The sequence below is a fragment of the Uranotaenia lowii genome, chromosome 2, assembly GCF_029784155.1.
Source record: "Uranotaenia lowii strain MFRU-FL chromosome 2, ASM2978415v1, whole genome shotgun sequence".
NCBI lineage: Eukaryota > Metazoa > Arthropoda > Insecta > Diptera > Culicidae > Uranotaenia > Uranotaenia lowii.
Genome location: NC_073692.1, coordinates 256,948,948 through 256,962,912, shown reverse-complemented (window position 1 = coordinate 256,962,912; position 13,965 = coordinate 256,948,948). Strand labels below are relative to the sequence as shown.

At 38.6% G+C, this 13,965-nt stretch overlaps 1 protein-coding gene across 2 annotated transcripts in view; it reads right to left on the bottom strand.

Moving 5' to 3' along the window:
• LOC129748113 (zwei Ig domain protein zig-8-like) overlaps window positions 1-13,965 on the bottom strand; it is an 870,358-nt gene that overhangs the window by 566,288 nt on the left and 290,105 nt on the right. For both annotated transcript variants that reach the window (XM_055742607.1, XM_055742608.1), the window contains exon 3: window positions 4,188-4,530. In XM_055742607.1, the coding sequence (XP_055598582.1) occupies window positions 4,188-4,266 (79 nt within the window). In that variant the 5' untranslated portion in view covers window positions 4,267-4,530. The remainder of the gene's footprint in view (window positions 1-4,187; window positions 4,531-13,965) is intronic.

Sequence of the window (13,965 nt, the reverse complement as noted above, 5' to 3'; positions counted from 1 at the left end):
AACGTAAAGCTCTGCAAACCATTATTACCTAAATTTTATTTTCAATGCGGCCCGCCGGAGGAATTTCAAATTAAAAGTGGCCCGTTGCTTGAAAAGGTTGCTAACCCCTGGTTTAAAAGGTATTATAAATGGATAATGCTGCGGAAATACAATGAAACAGAAAGATAACCATACGATTTTGATACGATTCGAGACTATCTTATTGAGATCATCATTGAGATCCGGAGACAAAGATTGCTATCCAGATTTTTTTTTCAAAATCTTTCAGACCTTTTTTCAAAAACAGTTAGGTAGCTACTCCGTGCATCAAAGGAAACATAAAGGGGTTTTGGATAGGTTACATAGATGTAAGCGTTAGTCTAGAAACTAGTTTCAGAGACGATAGTTGTGTCTGAGAAAAGCGCTGGACAGGAGAAAAACTCATTCGTATTACCTACACGGTTGAAAATTATTTCTATCTAAGCGGATGTTTATGCTAATCCAATAATATTAGATAATTGCTTTCGTGTGCAAGCCTCCGTTTATCCGATAGCCAGTCGATAATTGAAAATTGCTGGAATAGACGAATGATTAGATTGTAGTTGTTAGCAATTTTACACCGATCATTGCTGGGATTCTATTTGATTTGTGGCATGATATGAATGTACAACAAAAAGCATTTGCATCGATTGTCTGTAGCTAAGCAGCAAGAATTACTTGATTAATGTTTTGGATAGTATTGCATCAATCATTTGAATGATAAATTTCCAGCTGCACATTCATTCTAACATGGATACAACATTGCAAATTTTGTATTTTTGCTGATGAGGCACTTCCCTGCAACTCAAGTATGAAACATCTGGATGTATTCAAAGGACTATTATGATGAAAGGTTGGAGATTTTGTCAAGTTTTACTGCATATACTTTATTTTCAATTAAAAACAAAAAAGCCTTATTTATATCCTAAACCGAAATATGTTTAAAAAATTTAATTTCCACTAGAGGTGGTTTTCAAACCTTGGAAGTGTTTAATGGCTGCTCAATCCCGTGGATGATGAGTAATTCTGAACACCCACATTAGCCGCCGCAATCATCCACTCAGTGATTTTAATTTATAATGACCAGCCTCACGAATCCGGAAATAATTCTGATTGCAGGATGGGTCCATGGACTGACTACAACAGACACAGGGATACGGGCAGAGAGACCCCATTTAATTGAAGCAATTAAAAGCCACAAAATTGCCTATAGAGAACGTTGATGCGTGCGTCCAATCTGACAGCAGAGAGAAGAGGGAAAAAATAGAATATTCTGCACGCTCTCCAACGTCGAAGCAATGAAGAACATACGGTTCCGGGCTAGCTAGGCAGTTGATTATCCCCATGTAAGGGACCTGGTTCCGTAATAGAGATATTGGATACCAACCGAGCGGGCCCATTAGATTACACACAGCTCAGGCAGGCACAGGGCCCCGAAATACAACGCTCAATCATTATTCCATTTCCAGATGTAGTACATGTGTTTCCAAACAACCGCTAGAGCTGGCCTAAATTTCCCACAGGTCTATTTTAATTTTAAAACAGGCTCGTAATTGCCTCAAATTTGAATATTTCGATTGCGTTCAATTCCGATCAGGAAGCGCGTGGCCGGGGGAAGGAACAAGCCCGAGCCAGCCGTGCGTCCCTCCATTTTCCAGCCCGGCCAAACGACGAGAATTGTGTCCGAGGGAAAATTGTTCGGTACAATGAATATTTCCATGGGGCACGGTAAATCGAAATTTTTACTGATGGCTGGGGATCTAAACTTTTTCGATCGGCTGAAGTTCGCTAGATGGTTGTTGTAGGTGTGTTTAAGTTTTCATACCTAGGTGATGTAAAAATTTTAGGTACCTTACTTAAGGAACAATTTGACATTACTTTTTTTCCAATAAATTTTTTTACCTTATAACTGCCTGCTAAAGTTAAACAGACAAAAATACCTATGAACCAGTCCACGCTCTTGGTTCATCAAAAAGTGTCATTCTCAATTTGTCATATTCATTAAAATTAAAACAAACCACTTGAAAGGAGAATTCAGCTTTGTTATACATTTAAAAAAATAAATAAGACTAAAAAAAGAGGTATTAACATCTGTAACGTGCCGTTCAAATAGAACTTTGGATCGAGATTTCAAATTCAGAATCAGAATCTGAAATCTGAATCTGAAATCTGAATCTGAAATCTGAATCTGAAATCTGAAATCTGAATCTGAAATCTGAATCTGAAATCTGAATCTGAAATCTGAATCTGAAATCTGAATCTGAAATCTGAATCTGAAATCTGAATCTGAAATCTGAATCTGAAATCTGAATCTGAAATCTGAATCTGAAATCTGAATCTGAAATCTGAATCTGAAATCTGAATCTGAAATCTGAATCTGAAATCTGAATCTGAAATCTGAATCTGAAATCTGAATCTGAAATCTGAATCTGAAATCTGAATCTGAAATCTGAGTCTGAAATCTGAATCTGAAATCTGAATCTGAAATCTGAATCTGAAATCTGAATCTGAAATCTGAATCTGAAATCTGAATCTGAAATCTGAATCTGAAATCTGAATCTGAAATCTGAATCTGAAATCTGAATCTGAAATCTGAATCTGAAATCTGAATCTGAAATCTGAATCTGAAATCTGAATCTGAAATCTGAATCTGAAATCTGAATCTGAAATCTGAATCTGAAATCTGAATCTGAAATCTGAATCTGAAATCTGAATCTGAAATCTGAATCTGAAATCTGAATCTGAAATCTGATTCTGAAATCTGAATCTGAAATCTGAATCTGAAATCTGAATCTGAAATCTGAATCTGAAATCTGAATCTGAAATCTGAAAAGAAATTAAATTGAAGCCCCATCTAGAGTTGGGGTTGATAAAAAAAAACGTATGTGTTCGAAGTTTCCTTTTCGTGAAAATAAAATAACTCAGTTTGTTGTAGAACAATTTCTCAATTAAATATATAAAAATTTATTTTTGAAGCAATCTCATTCACGGTTGTCGAAATCACAGAAAAATCTTTAATTTCACAGGTTTTTGGGCGATTTTTCATCACATATGTCTCTGTCTCAGAACACACAGTTTTGAAAATATTCACAGATTTCACAGTTTTTTATCGAATTTTGTACGTTTTTCCAAAAATATAGTATTTTATTTCAAAATAAATATTCAATTTCTAACTATGATTAAGAAAATAAGATAACATTGACAGTGTCAATTGGTTTTTTTGTTAAATGAAAAAATGTAGAAAAGACTTTCCTTCTTGACTTTTTAATGAAATCAATGAAATAGCTTCACAGAAAGCGATCAAACATTCTTTGTGTAAAATAACAGAAAATCAGATTTTTACTCAAAAATGTATTGATTTTCAAGTTTTTTTGCCCCTTGCGGTTGAGCAATTTTTCAGAAATTGTTTGAAAATTTTCCTCAACGATGAAGTTTTTCGTAGAACAAAAGTTGTTTATTATTTATCATGCAACTAAACATCTGTAAATTTTGCAAAAATAAAGGGTTACTGAGGCTTTTTTCTCTTAATGTTGTCCCACTGCACGTCTCTTTAAAGCTCTTTGATTTAATAAAACCTTGACAGGTTGTGAACAGGGACACTCGAACGATTTTTCGAAAGGAGCGTATACAATTCTACCGGCAGTCATCAACTCGAGTGGCTATTTCGTTGTTTCGTTGTCTTTTGGGCTGGAGAGCACTTCAACATTCGAATCGAACGAACGAACGAATACCGTGGAATTTATAGCTGTGCGGCCCAAAGTGCGTTGACAATTTTGGCCAATGCCTGGCTTTACTTGGTAGGACCATATTGGGAAATTTCTTGCAGGAAAAAAAAGCAACCACACTGCGAAATAAAATTGTTTTAATGTGACCAGTTCTTCGGTCAGTTACTCTTTTTTCTTTACAAATACTATACTATAGTATTTAAATAAGCTTTCATTAGAAAAATTTTCCCGTTTTTTTATTAGGTAAATTATACCCTGATTATGGCAGAGGATTCGGCTCTAAATTAAATTAAAATATAACACAGTATGTACAAATGAATGTTCCTCTCATTAAGTTCTTTAGGTGTAATAATTTAAAAAAAATCATCAATAAATCGAATCCTCTACAAGGCTGCTAACGTCTGCATTAAATTACAGCGAATATGTATCAGGTAGGGTACTTACCGTTAAAAATAAAAAGTATGATGAATATTAAGTTGGAGTGGCACATATTGTTATGCTGATTTAACGAGGTGGACATCATCACTCTGGCCGGTTTCGCTGGTCCCCTCCGGAAGGACTCGCTCTAGCACTTCCTCTATTTTCGTCTTGCCACTCACTCTGGTGCGCGCGTCCGTCGTCAGTCTGTTTCACTCACACCACACCTTTGATGTTGTTACCTTCCTTCTTCTTCTTCTGCTTCTGCTTTTGACGACGCAAGAGGGGTGGAATGGCACCGGACTGGAGTTTTGCGGGGATGGGCTTGGCGAGTGGCTTTGTCGGATTGCGATGACAAGTGTGCCAGTCCCTGGAAGCGAAATGAGATTGGAAAAAAGGGGAAACATTACATGAAGCACGAATTATTTCCACTGTCTTCCGCAGATGGTTTTTAAAATGGCATAAATGTAGGGGGGTTTATGGTAAAATTTGCTTTAATGCTCAGTCAAAATGGATTTTCCGAGGCTTACGGCTGGTGATTGTTATGCATTGCTGTTTTTTTAAAATAAAAATCAATCATTTTCATTGAAAATTTTCACTTTTTTCACTAAGCAACACGATGAAGAGAAACTGGAAATATTGTAAGCATTCCAAATATATTTTAAAATATCTTTATTTTTCAAACTGCAATCTAATATTCCGCGACAACACGTATTCATGGAAAAGCAATCTTGCATTAGGATATCAAATTATCCGGAATAATCTGGGCTTGCCCGGATATTCAATGCATATTTGGGAAAGGTGTTGTTCAGATATTTGAGATACGAATACCGGATTTAGTTAAGTTTTGTGATTTTACTTATTCGTTTCATCAAAATAACATACACCATTATTGATTGGAAACCCGACAATAGAATAGGACCACAGCTTAATCCAAAATAGAAAGTGACAAAACTTTGAGAAAAAAATTTCCATTTAAGTGCATCAAACCATTTACAAATTGTAAATTCCATTCTTCGAAGAAATGAAAATCATCCGTAGTTAAAACAATTGTTCTTTATTTAAAAATGCGTTTTAAGCATACTTACTGACTAAAATAACGCGACATAAAATAGGACCGCTTTAGAATTCATGGTAAAAAAAAAGGAAATTCATACCGTGATCGATTTGCAGGGTAAGTACTTGGTGGTATAACCCTTTTTACGCATCACTTCTCGCACCCGGTTCGGCATCGACTCCACCAGCTTTTGGCACGTTCTCACCGGGATAGCGTACCACACCGCCTGGATTCTCTCCCACAGCTGCTGCTTGTTTTTTTTTTATTTTTCGGTGTACACCTTACGTTTAACTATTTCCCATAGGTTCTCTATGAGATTGAGATCAGGGGACTGTGCTGGCCACTCCATAACGTCTATTATTATCCTGGAACCACTTTTTAACCGTTTTAGCGGTATGTTTGGGGTCGTTGTCCTGCTGGAACTGCCACTTTAGGGGCATCTGCCACTCGACGTGTGACAGCATTACTTCCCGAAGTATCTGGGCGTAGAGATACTGGTCCATAATCCGATCGATCCAGTACAAGGGACCAACCCCGTACCAAGAAAAGCACCCCCACACCATGATACTACCTCCTCCATGTTTGAATGTTTTATTTGTATACTGGGGCATATATGCACAGCCGAGTGGACGATGGACTCAACTCTTTCCTTCCGAGCCGATGAGGTTCACTTTGGTCTCATCCGACCACAGCACATTTCTCCATAGTTTCTCCTTTTCCGGACCGACCCAATCGAAGTGGTCCTTCGCATACTTCAGCCGCGTCTTCAAGTGCTTCGGCACCTTCCGGGGACTTTTTCTTCCTAGTCCCTTCTCCGCCAACCGTTGTGAACCGTCCGGGAACTCACAGATAAGTTCAGCTCGTCTCTAATCTGCTTGGACGCTTTGAAAGGGTCCTTTTGCGAGGCCCGCTTGATTGCCGAATCGTCCTTCGGCGTCGTTTTGCGGGGGCGGCCGGTCAGTTCCCTTTTGCCGGTGCTGTGGAGCGCGTTGAAAACGAAAGTTTTCGACCTTCCTAAGTAGTCGGCAATCTCGCGTTGGCTTTTGCCAGCCTTGTACAGATTCCGGATGATCGCTCGCTGGACCTCCGTGCAGTGCTGTGCCAGACCCATCGCTTTTTCGCTAAAAACAGAGTAGGAGGAAGGAAATCTTTATTTTTTGATTGTTTTCATGATTTACATGAAAATTTTATGGGAAATACTTACCAGGACACGAAAATAGACCAACAACACCGAAAACAACACCTTTTCTTCAAATCTAGAGCGCTGCAAATGCCGGAACAGCCGAACCGATGAGCTGGTCCTATTTTATGGCGCGACTTTTGTCACCCTCTGACAGCTTTCTGGTCGAGTAGAACAAACGGGTTGCTTTGATTGCAACAAACGTGCAGTATACAAAGTTGGCATACTACAATAAGTGCTTACCGCAAGGTGTCGCATATTATTAAATTTGAATTGGCAGTTTAAAGGTGATTTGAATATTTTGCATTAGAGCGGTCCTATTCTATTGTCCGACACTGTATGTTTCAAACGAATCTGGGCTCCGATACAGAAACTACTCTTGTTTCTTGATACTCTTGTTTTTAATGAATAAATTCTGAATTCTGCCTAGATTTTCTTAGACTGTTCCAGGTTTTCAGATTAAATCTCCTTGATTTGCCCAGCCCAGGACCTGCATGAAAAACAACAATTCTGTGGTAAAGCACAAAGCCCTCCTATAATCTTTTTGATTTCTTTGCTCAAGTACCGACACATATAAAAAACGATACCATTTTTATTAAAATTAGCGATCATACTCAAACAGTAACGACCTTTATCTCAAATCCGAGAAACAAATATGACTTTGGAGATTCAACCGACAGGTCTTGGTAGGCTGTGGCCGAGTGAGAAGGACGCGTTTCTTTCTGTCATCGAAAAATTTAAGACAATTTCCGGAAAATTGGCTGCACTTACCAATCAAGCAACGGGAACGGAACTTCCGGAAAGCGAACAACCCCACCCTTCTCCCACCCAAGATTGAAGCAGCTGTTTTGGTGGAACGCGGACTCCTCTACATCGATAGATCCTTAGGATTGGCATTTTGTTTGACATTTTGGGTGAGCCCGTTCCTTTATTTTACTTTTCCATGTTTGTCAGCGTTTCAGTTCTACTAAAGCCGTGCGAACAAGACAGTTTTTACTACGCTTTAATCCCTTTTTTTAAACCTTTCGCAAAATGCGTTTTGCATTACTAAAAGCAGTTTATGTCACTAGGGATCAGATGAAAAGGTTAATAGTTTGAATGAAAGAAAGTATATGGAATAATTATGAGTCATACTTCAGTTATAGTTTTTCATTGTAAATCCAAATTTTTATATTTTACTAATTTTGGTTTTCATTCGTTACTAAAAATTCAAATACCTGCTGTTTATTTAGAAAGAAGTTTTTATATATTGTTGTGGACATGTCAAGTGAATTTTATATTATTCTCAAGTGATTTTTAATGCAAAATTTTGGTTTCCCATACAAATTTACAACTCGTTGCGCTAATTCAGGACTCAACGAATCGCTTCCAAAAATTTTATTGCCATTTTCTGTAGTCAAAACAACCAAAAAAAGTATGGGAGTTGCAAAAATTTACAAGTTCAAAATTTCCATACAAAGCTTGCAGCGGTCTAATGCCCACGCTTCAGAGAACCGACACTTGCGTGAGAGGATTTAAAGGCATTTACTTGAAAATACGCCCTTATCAGATAGTTGAGGGGTCCAAATCCGGGTTTGCTACGAGGCCAAAGATCCTTCGACCAAAACTTCATACTCTCTTCTAGGTAGGTTTGGATCCGTTTCGAGGTATGGCATGGGCTTAATCTTGTTGGAAAACAACATTCTCGGTTCCACCGAAGTTTGCCCGATTTCACGGAAGCATCTGATTCTTCAAAATAACCATGCAGACTTCACTTCATAACTGTTAAAGGACGAACACGAAATTATTGCGACACATTCAACAGGGCATAACTTTTTTAACATTGGGTAAAAATCATACAAATTTTGCACACTTTCTCATTGATGTGTATTGTTTACATGATGTCAAACTCGAAGTCATGTTTTCGATTCAACGAAAATGGAGGTGAACTAACGCAAGTCGAGAAAACAAATTCTTTCCAAACACCTGGAATTTTCTGAAATGTCGCCCCGGCAGTTAGAAAAAGTATTGAACATTCACCATTCAACCGTCTCCAGAGTGTTGAAACGGTTCCAGGAGCAGTTGACGTTGAACCACGGCAAAGGAGCTGGAAGAAAACCGGGACGAGAACAAAACGACGGAGGAAAAGGTGAAGCGGATGATTAAAGAAGATCCCAACGTCTCAAGTCATGATTTGGCTAAAAAGATCAGCATGTCGCAGAGCTACGTCCAGAATGCAAAGAAGAGAGCTGGACTACATACATACAAGGTAGAGAACTTACCAAATCGCGGTGAGCGGCAACAATCGACGGCTAAAATTCGGGCACGGAAGCTCCACGAGAAGATGCTGACAAAATATGGCTGCTGTGTGATGGACGACGAGACGTTTATAAAAGCCGATTTTAAGGAAATTCCTAAGTTGGAGTTTTTCACCGGCAAGAACAAGTTCGATGAGGATCACAAATTTAAGAGGAAGAAAATGTCGAAGTTCGCCTTTAAATATCTCGTTTGGCAGGCCATCTGCTCTTGCGGACTGAGAAGTGAGCCTTTCGTGACAAAGGGTACAGTAAATGGCGAGATCTACAAATCTGAGTACCTCGAGAAGCGCCTTTTTCCGTTCTTGCAGCAGCACGACAAAGCTCCGCTATTTTGGCCAGATTTGGCATCATGCCACTATTCTAAAAGTGTCCTGTAGGGATATGAGGCCAATTCTGTCCATTTTGTACCAAAGGACATGAATCCGCTAAACTGTCCAGGGCTGCGCCCGGTGGAGCAGTACTGGGCAATAATGAAGCGGGAACTTCGGAAGAGGAAGAAAACAGTCAAAGACGAGAAGGACATGTTTAGAAAATGAAAAAAAAAAACAGTGAAACTGGAACCGAATGACACTGTAAAGACTTTGATGGAGGACATCAAGCGAAAATGCGTTCAATTTGGCACTCAAGGCTCCATCGACAATTTTTTGTTTTGAATTTTGAAGTAAATGCATGTATAAAACTATTCTGATATTTTGGTTTGATTTCAAACATTTTTAAAAAAATGGCATGACATTTTCGGTGTAGCAATAATTTCGTGTTCGCCCTTTATTCCAGTTTTTTTTCTTCACTGTGTGTCACTCTTCAAAGTGACGGCTAAGACCATAAGGGTCTATCGGTCTACAATTTTTAATAATGTTTTATTTTTTGTATATTTCAGTTTTATTTAAATTTATGTTTTTTTTTATTTTTACCATTCTTCTTTTACAATCAATGCGTTCATAACATCAAATTAAATAAATTGGATGTGAATCAAAGTTACAACTCATTGAAAGCTATAAGGCAAAATAAACTTTGAATAATGTCCGCTCTAATTTGGACTCCAATATCGATTCAACCTGTCAGGGTAGGTATTATTTCGGAACAAAACCCCGCGATAAGCGGACGAATGAATGTTGGAACCAGTTTCGAGTTTGTAATTTCATCGAACCTTCCAGGGATTTTCTCCTTTCTCCCGTGACTTGGTTGCTTTCTTTTCTTGTTTGAGTTTTACTATTCATCCCACGGATAAATTCTGCCGATGTTGGCTCGGTGAAATCGGTATTCATTTCCGTCGATAATAATTGAACCATGAACTACTACCAGGACTGGCATGGAAGCGCTATGAGTAGTGCCACTATACTACCGGTTTCTGCTGAATGACCCTTGGGAATAAATATTCCATTGAAATGCAAGCAAGCAGCTCGGACAAGCAAATCGAACCACATCGAGAGAACTGAGTAGAAATAACAGAAGAAGGTAAAAAAAACCCTTTCCACGGCCCTAGCCACGGTCGACCGAAGCAATCTTGCCCATCTCGCAGCAAAACTCTGGCCTCCCGGAGCCGATTCTGATGCTTTTATTTCAGCTTCCTTTTTTCACTTCATATTTTCATTCGAGGAAAGGAAACCGGATGCTGGGTAACGTTTTTCGTCTTCCTTCTCAAAAATTGAACCGGGCATTGCTGGTCTGCTGGGGAGAATTGGGACTTCACTGCGATTCGTTTTTGGCCCCGGTATGCGGCAGGAATATTCGAGGCATCGAGCAACTATCGAAAAATAACGATAAATTACAAACTCTGGTCGGTCGAGGTATTCGAAGCCGAAATTCTAAGACTGAGGTTCAACAGCAGGATTTAAATCACAATCAGGAAGCAAAATTTCATAGACAACGGATATGGAAGTCAATGGGAAAAATATTCCGGGAAGTTGCTAGTGGTGGTTTTTGCTGATACTTGTACGTACATTTATGGATAGAGCAGTTAATTTTTTTAACTGGAAAAAAACGACATCGTGAAGGGAAGCATTCACATTTGGAGAGATTTGTTATTGATGGCATGTTTTATCGCTGCCTGTATAAAAAAAATTTTAGCACAAATTCCATAACACAGGTCTTGAGAGTTGACTTTTCAAACGCTTTTTTCTGGTCAATTTTGTTTTCCGGTTCAATTTTCAGACGCCATAAAAATTGTTATGAATAGATAGATAGTGAACATGTAGAGGATTCCAAAATGGTATAATTTATTTGACCATATCTGGCAAATTGTCCTTTTTTTAACCGCAAAGGTAGGTTAACATAGTTTTACTACCAGAAGATGCACACCAAATCTGATCTGATCAGCTTGAGTAATAAAATACTTTGAAAATCAACGAATTTTTTAAATATTTAATTTTGCGTTGGATCATAATTTGAAGTTGTGACCATCCGCAGCTCATATTGCTTAATTTTACAGATTTTGACCGTTGATCTATGTACATTTCACACATTTTCTCGTGATGCATTTGTGAAATGTATTGTCAGTGTATGAAACTGTATGCTGTAAGAAGACCAAAAGAAATGTGTTGGGTAGAGAATTTAATAAGCTTTAAGAGTACCTACATATTCATTGATTAGTGATTAGTTTGAAAAAAGTTCGGCATTGAACATTTAACCGAAAAAGTTTGTCACCAAATAGTTACGACACGCTGAAATGTACCTTTATCATTCTGACACTTTATAAATCAAAAACAATTTTCAGCTGGAAATATTGTAAATTGCTTTCATTCATTCGTCAATCAACAAAAAAGAATTAACGTTAGGCAAGAATGTGTTTCTCAGAGACGTCAAGGGGATGTGATTTCGTACGCAAGAGGGAATTGACCTCAGAAAGTCAACGTTGTTGCATTCCTGCTTCCGGTTCGTCCTTGGGAGTCGCCACGTGAACATCCGTCACCGATATTTATGGTGGCAGTGCTAATAAATTTCGTGCGATAATTTCTTTCACCCAACCATGCAGAGAGAGAGTCAGCTGAAATGACGAAACTTGGAAATCCTGCCGTCGTCGGTCGTGATTTTTTTCCGTCTCATGCTATGAGCAGCGGTATTATTTTGCTTCCTGGTGGGAAGGCGAAATGTTCGGGAACATGCCTACATTCCTCGCTGCTTTGTGGGATGCAAAAAGTGAGGGTGTTTGGTCGGATCATAAACACCAAAAGACATTTAGCATTTTTCCTGCTCAGTGGACTTTTATTGAAAGCAATCTTTAATATTTTATGGTGCAAAAAGGGAATCGTTAAGGCGTGCTATTATTTGCTCACAGGATCAAATATAAATCTTAAGCTCGCGACGGGAAGCCGCAAGCGTCATATCAATATTTATTTATCATTTTTATGATATTTTGTGTGCTTCTCTCAAGAAGAAATAAAATTTTGGGAAAAAATTAAAATCGGACATTCTTCACTGAAATCGATCAGGTTGGGGGCAGCAAAAGAGGGCGTTAAATGTTTAGACAACAGTAAAAAAAAAACATATATATCTTCTCACTCATCCCCTCAATGTAAACAGGAAGACATTAAACGCACACACACAGGGAAGAATTAAGCTAAAAGCTTTTCTCCTTCCGCCCAGCACATTGTTCAGATTGTTCAGCGGATTGCATTCGCCTGGGTGACTCAACACTACGATACGACTCTGGAAACAATCGGCTTGTAATCATTATAATGATCATTACTCGAACTGCGAGGAATTAAAAAGAAAACTGTCACACTCATAGTGTTTGTTTAGGCTTTGTTTTGCGAAGTGAATGCTTAAAAAAGAATGTGAATATTTTAAGAAACCTTTCAGAGTTGACAAATACTAAATTTATTTTTGTTACGATTATAGTCGTTTTAACATCTTTGCGATATTCGAGACTTTTGATGAATGGTGGCTTTGACGAACAGCAAGGCTGGTAATTTTCAGTCAATTTCATTCGATTCGATTTTGTGGTTGTGTTGGAGATGATTTTATGTTATTCGTTGTGCAACAATTTGAAAAACGATATCTTTTACTGTGAGAAAAAAATGTCATAGAAATCAAAATGTTGATCTTTCTACTCGGTCATGACATTGTAAGTTTATGTCGCTGACAAAAACTTATAGAGAATTCGTTTTCGTGTGGTGGTGCACCGGGGCACTACCGGTAGTGCACTTTTTGCTGTTTTCATGCTCGTTTTCAGGATGAGTAGTCCACTGGTAGTGCACCATAAAGTGGACGGTGGAACACTCTGAAAATATTCGGTGTTGCTTGCGCTCTCACCAATACTATCATGAATTTTGACAGCACATGCTTCCCGATGTAAACAAATATCAGCTGGTTGGTTTATTACCGTATAAATTGCGTTCGAGCTGTTTTTTTCTCTTTATTATCCCGAAGAACGGAAACTTGTTCCGGATTCAATACCAGTGCCGTTTCCAACAGAGGCGGAGAATTTCACCTGGATGGCACGTTCCAAAGCAAACAACGCTTCCAAGAAGAAATGTGCCCAGAAGGCTTGCTGCAATCGGTTCCAGGCGATGCCGAAAAAGAGCAGCTAATCCGAGTGCAAAAAGACCAACCCAAAGATCTAATGGAATCGCCCAAATCGAAAAGTTTTCTTGTTCGGGAGGGTCCTATAAGTTGATCTCCACAGCAAGAAGCGTTCAGCTGCATCGAAGCTAATCTGCTTCGAGCCAGCTTCGAGCTGTGCCTTAAGGTGACGATGCTCGGTTGCGCCAAGTCCCGGATTCCCACCCGTTGCCCTTCAAAAACGGTAGTTCGAGACTAAACCCGCATTGGGAGCTTGAATTTCGTTCGTTTCGGTCTGTTAGCAAAATTTTCTCCCCCGACTTCCGCGATCTGAGTTCGCCAATTTGACTTCCAAGAATTTTTCTTTTGTCATCTGAAAACGGAAATAGGTACTCGAGGTATTTGCGAGGAATAAACGTTCAAAATACCGGAACCTTCAAGCTGGGGTAATTGCAGTCTAGCAGCAGCAAACATAGACCGTCCAGAATCAGCCGGTATTGCAGTTATCATCAGAGCCAGAGGCGAATCTACCAAGCAAAATAAATCTGAAATCTTCACAATTCAACATAATATATAAATTCATGCTAAAATTTTCATATTATTCAAAAAAAAAATGATCAACTAAAGTAAATTTCATTTCAATTTTCGAAGTCAAACGAAAACAAATACCAGCTGTAATGGATTTTTGACAGCTTGATGTTTTCTGTTGACACTGCCGATTTCACGTACACCAACAAAGGTGGGTGCAAAACTCGATTCATGCTCGTTTTC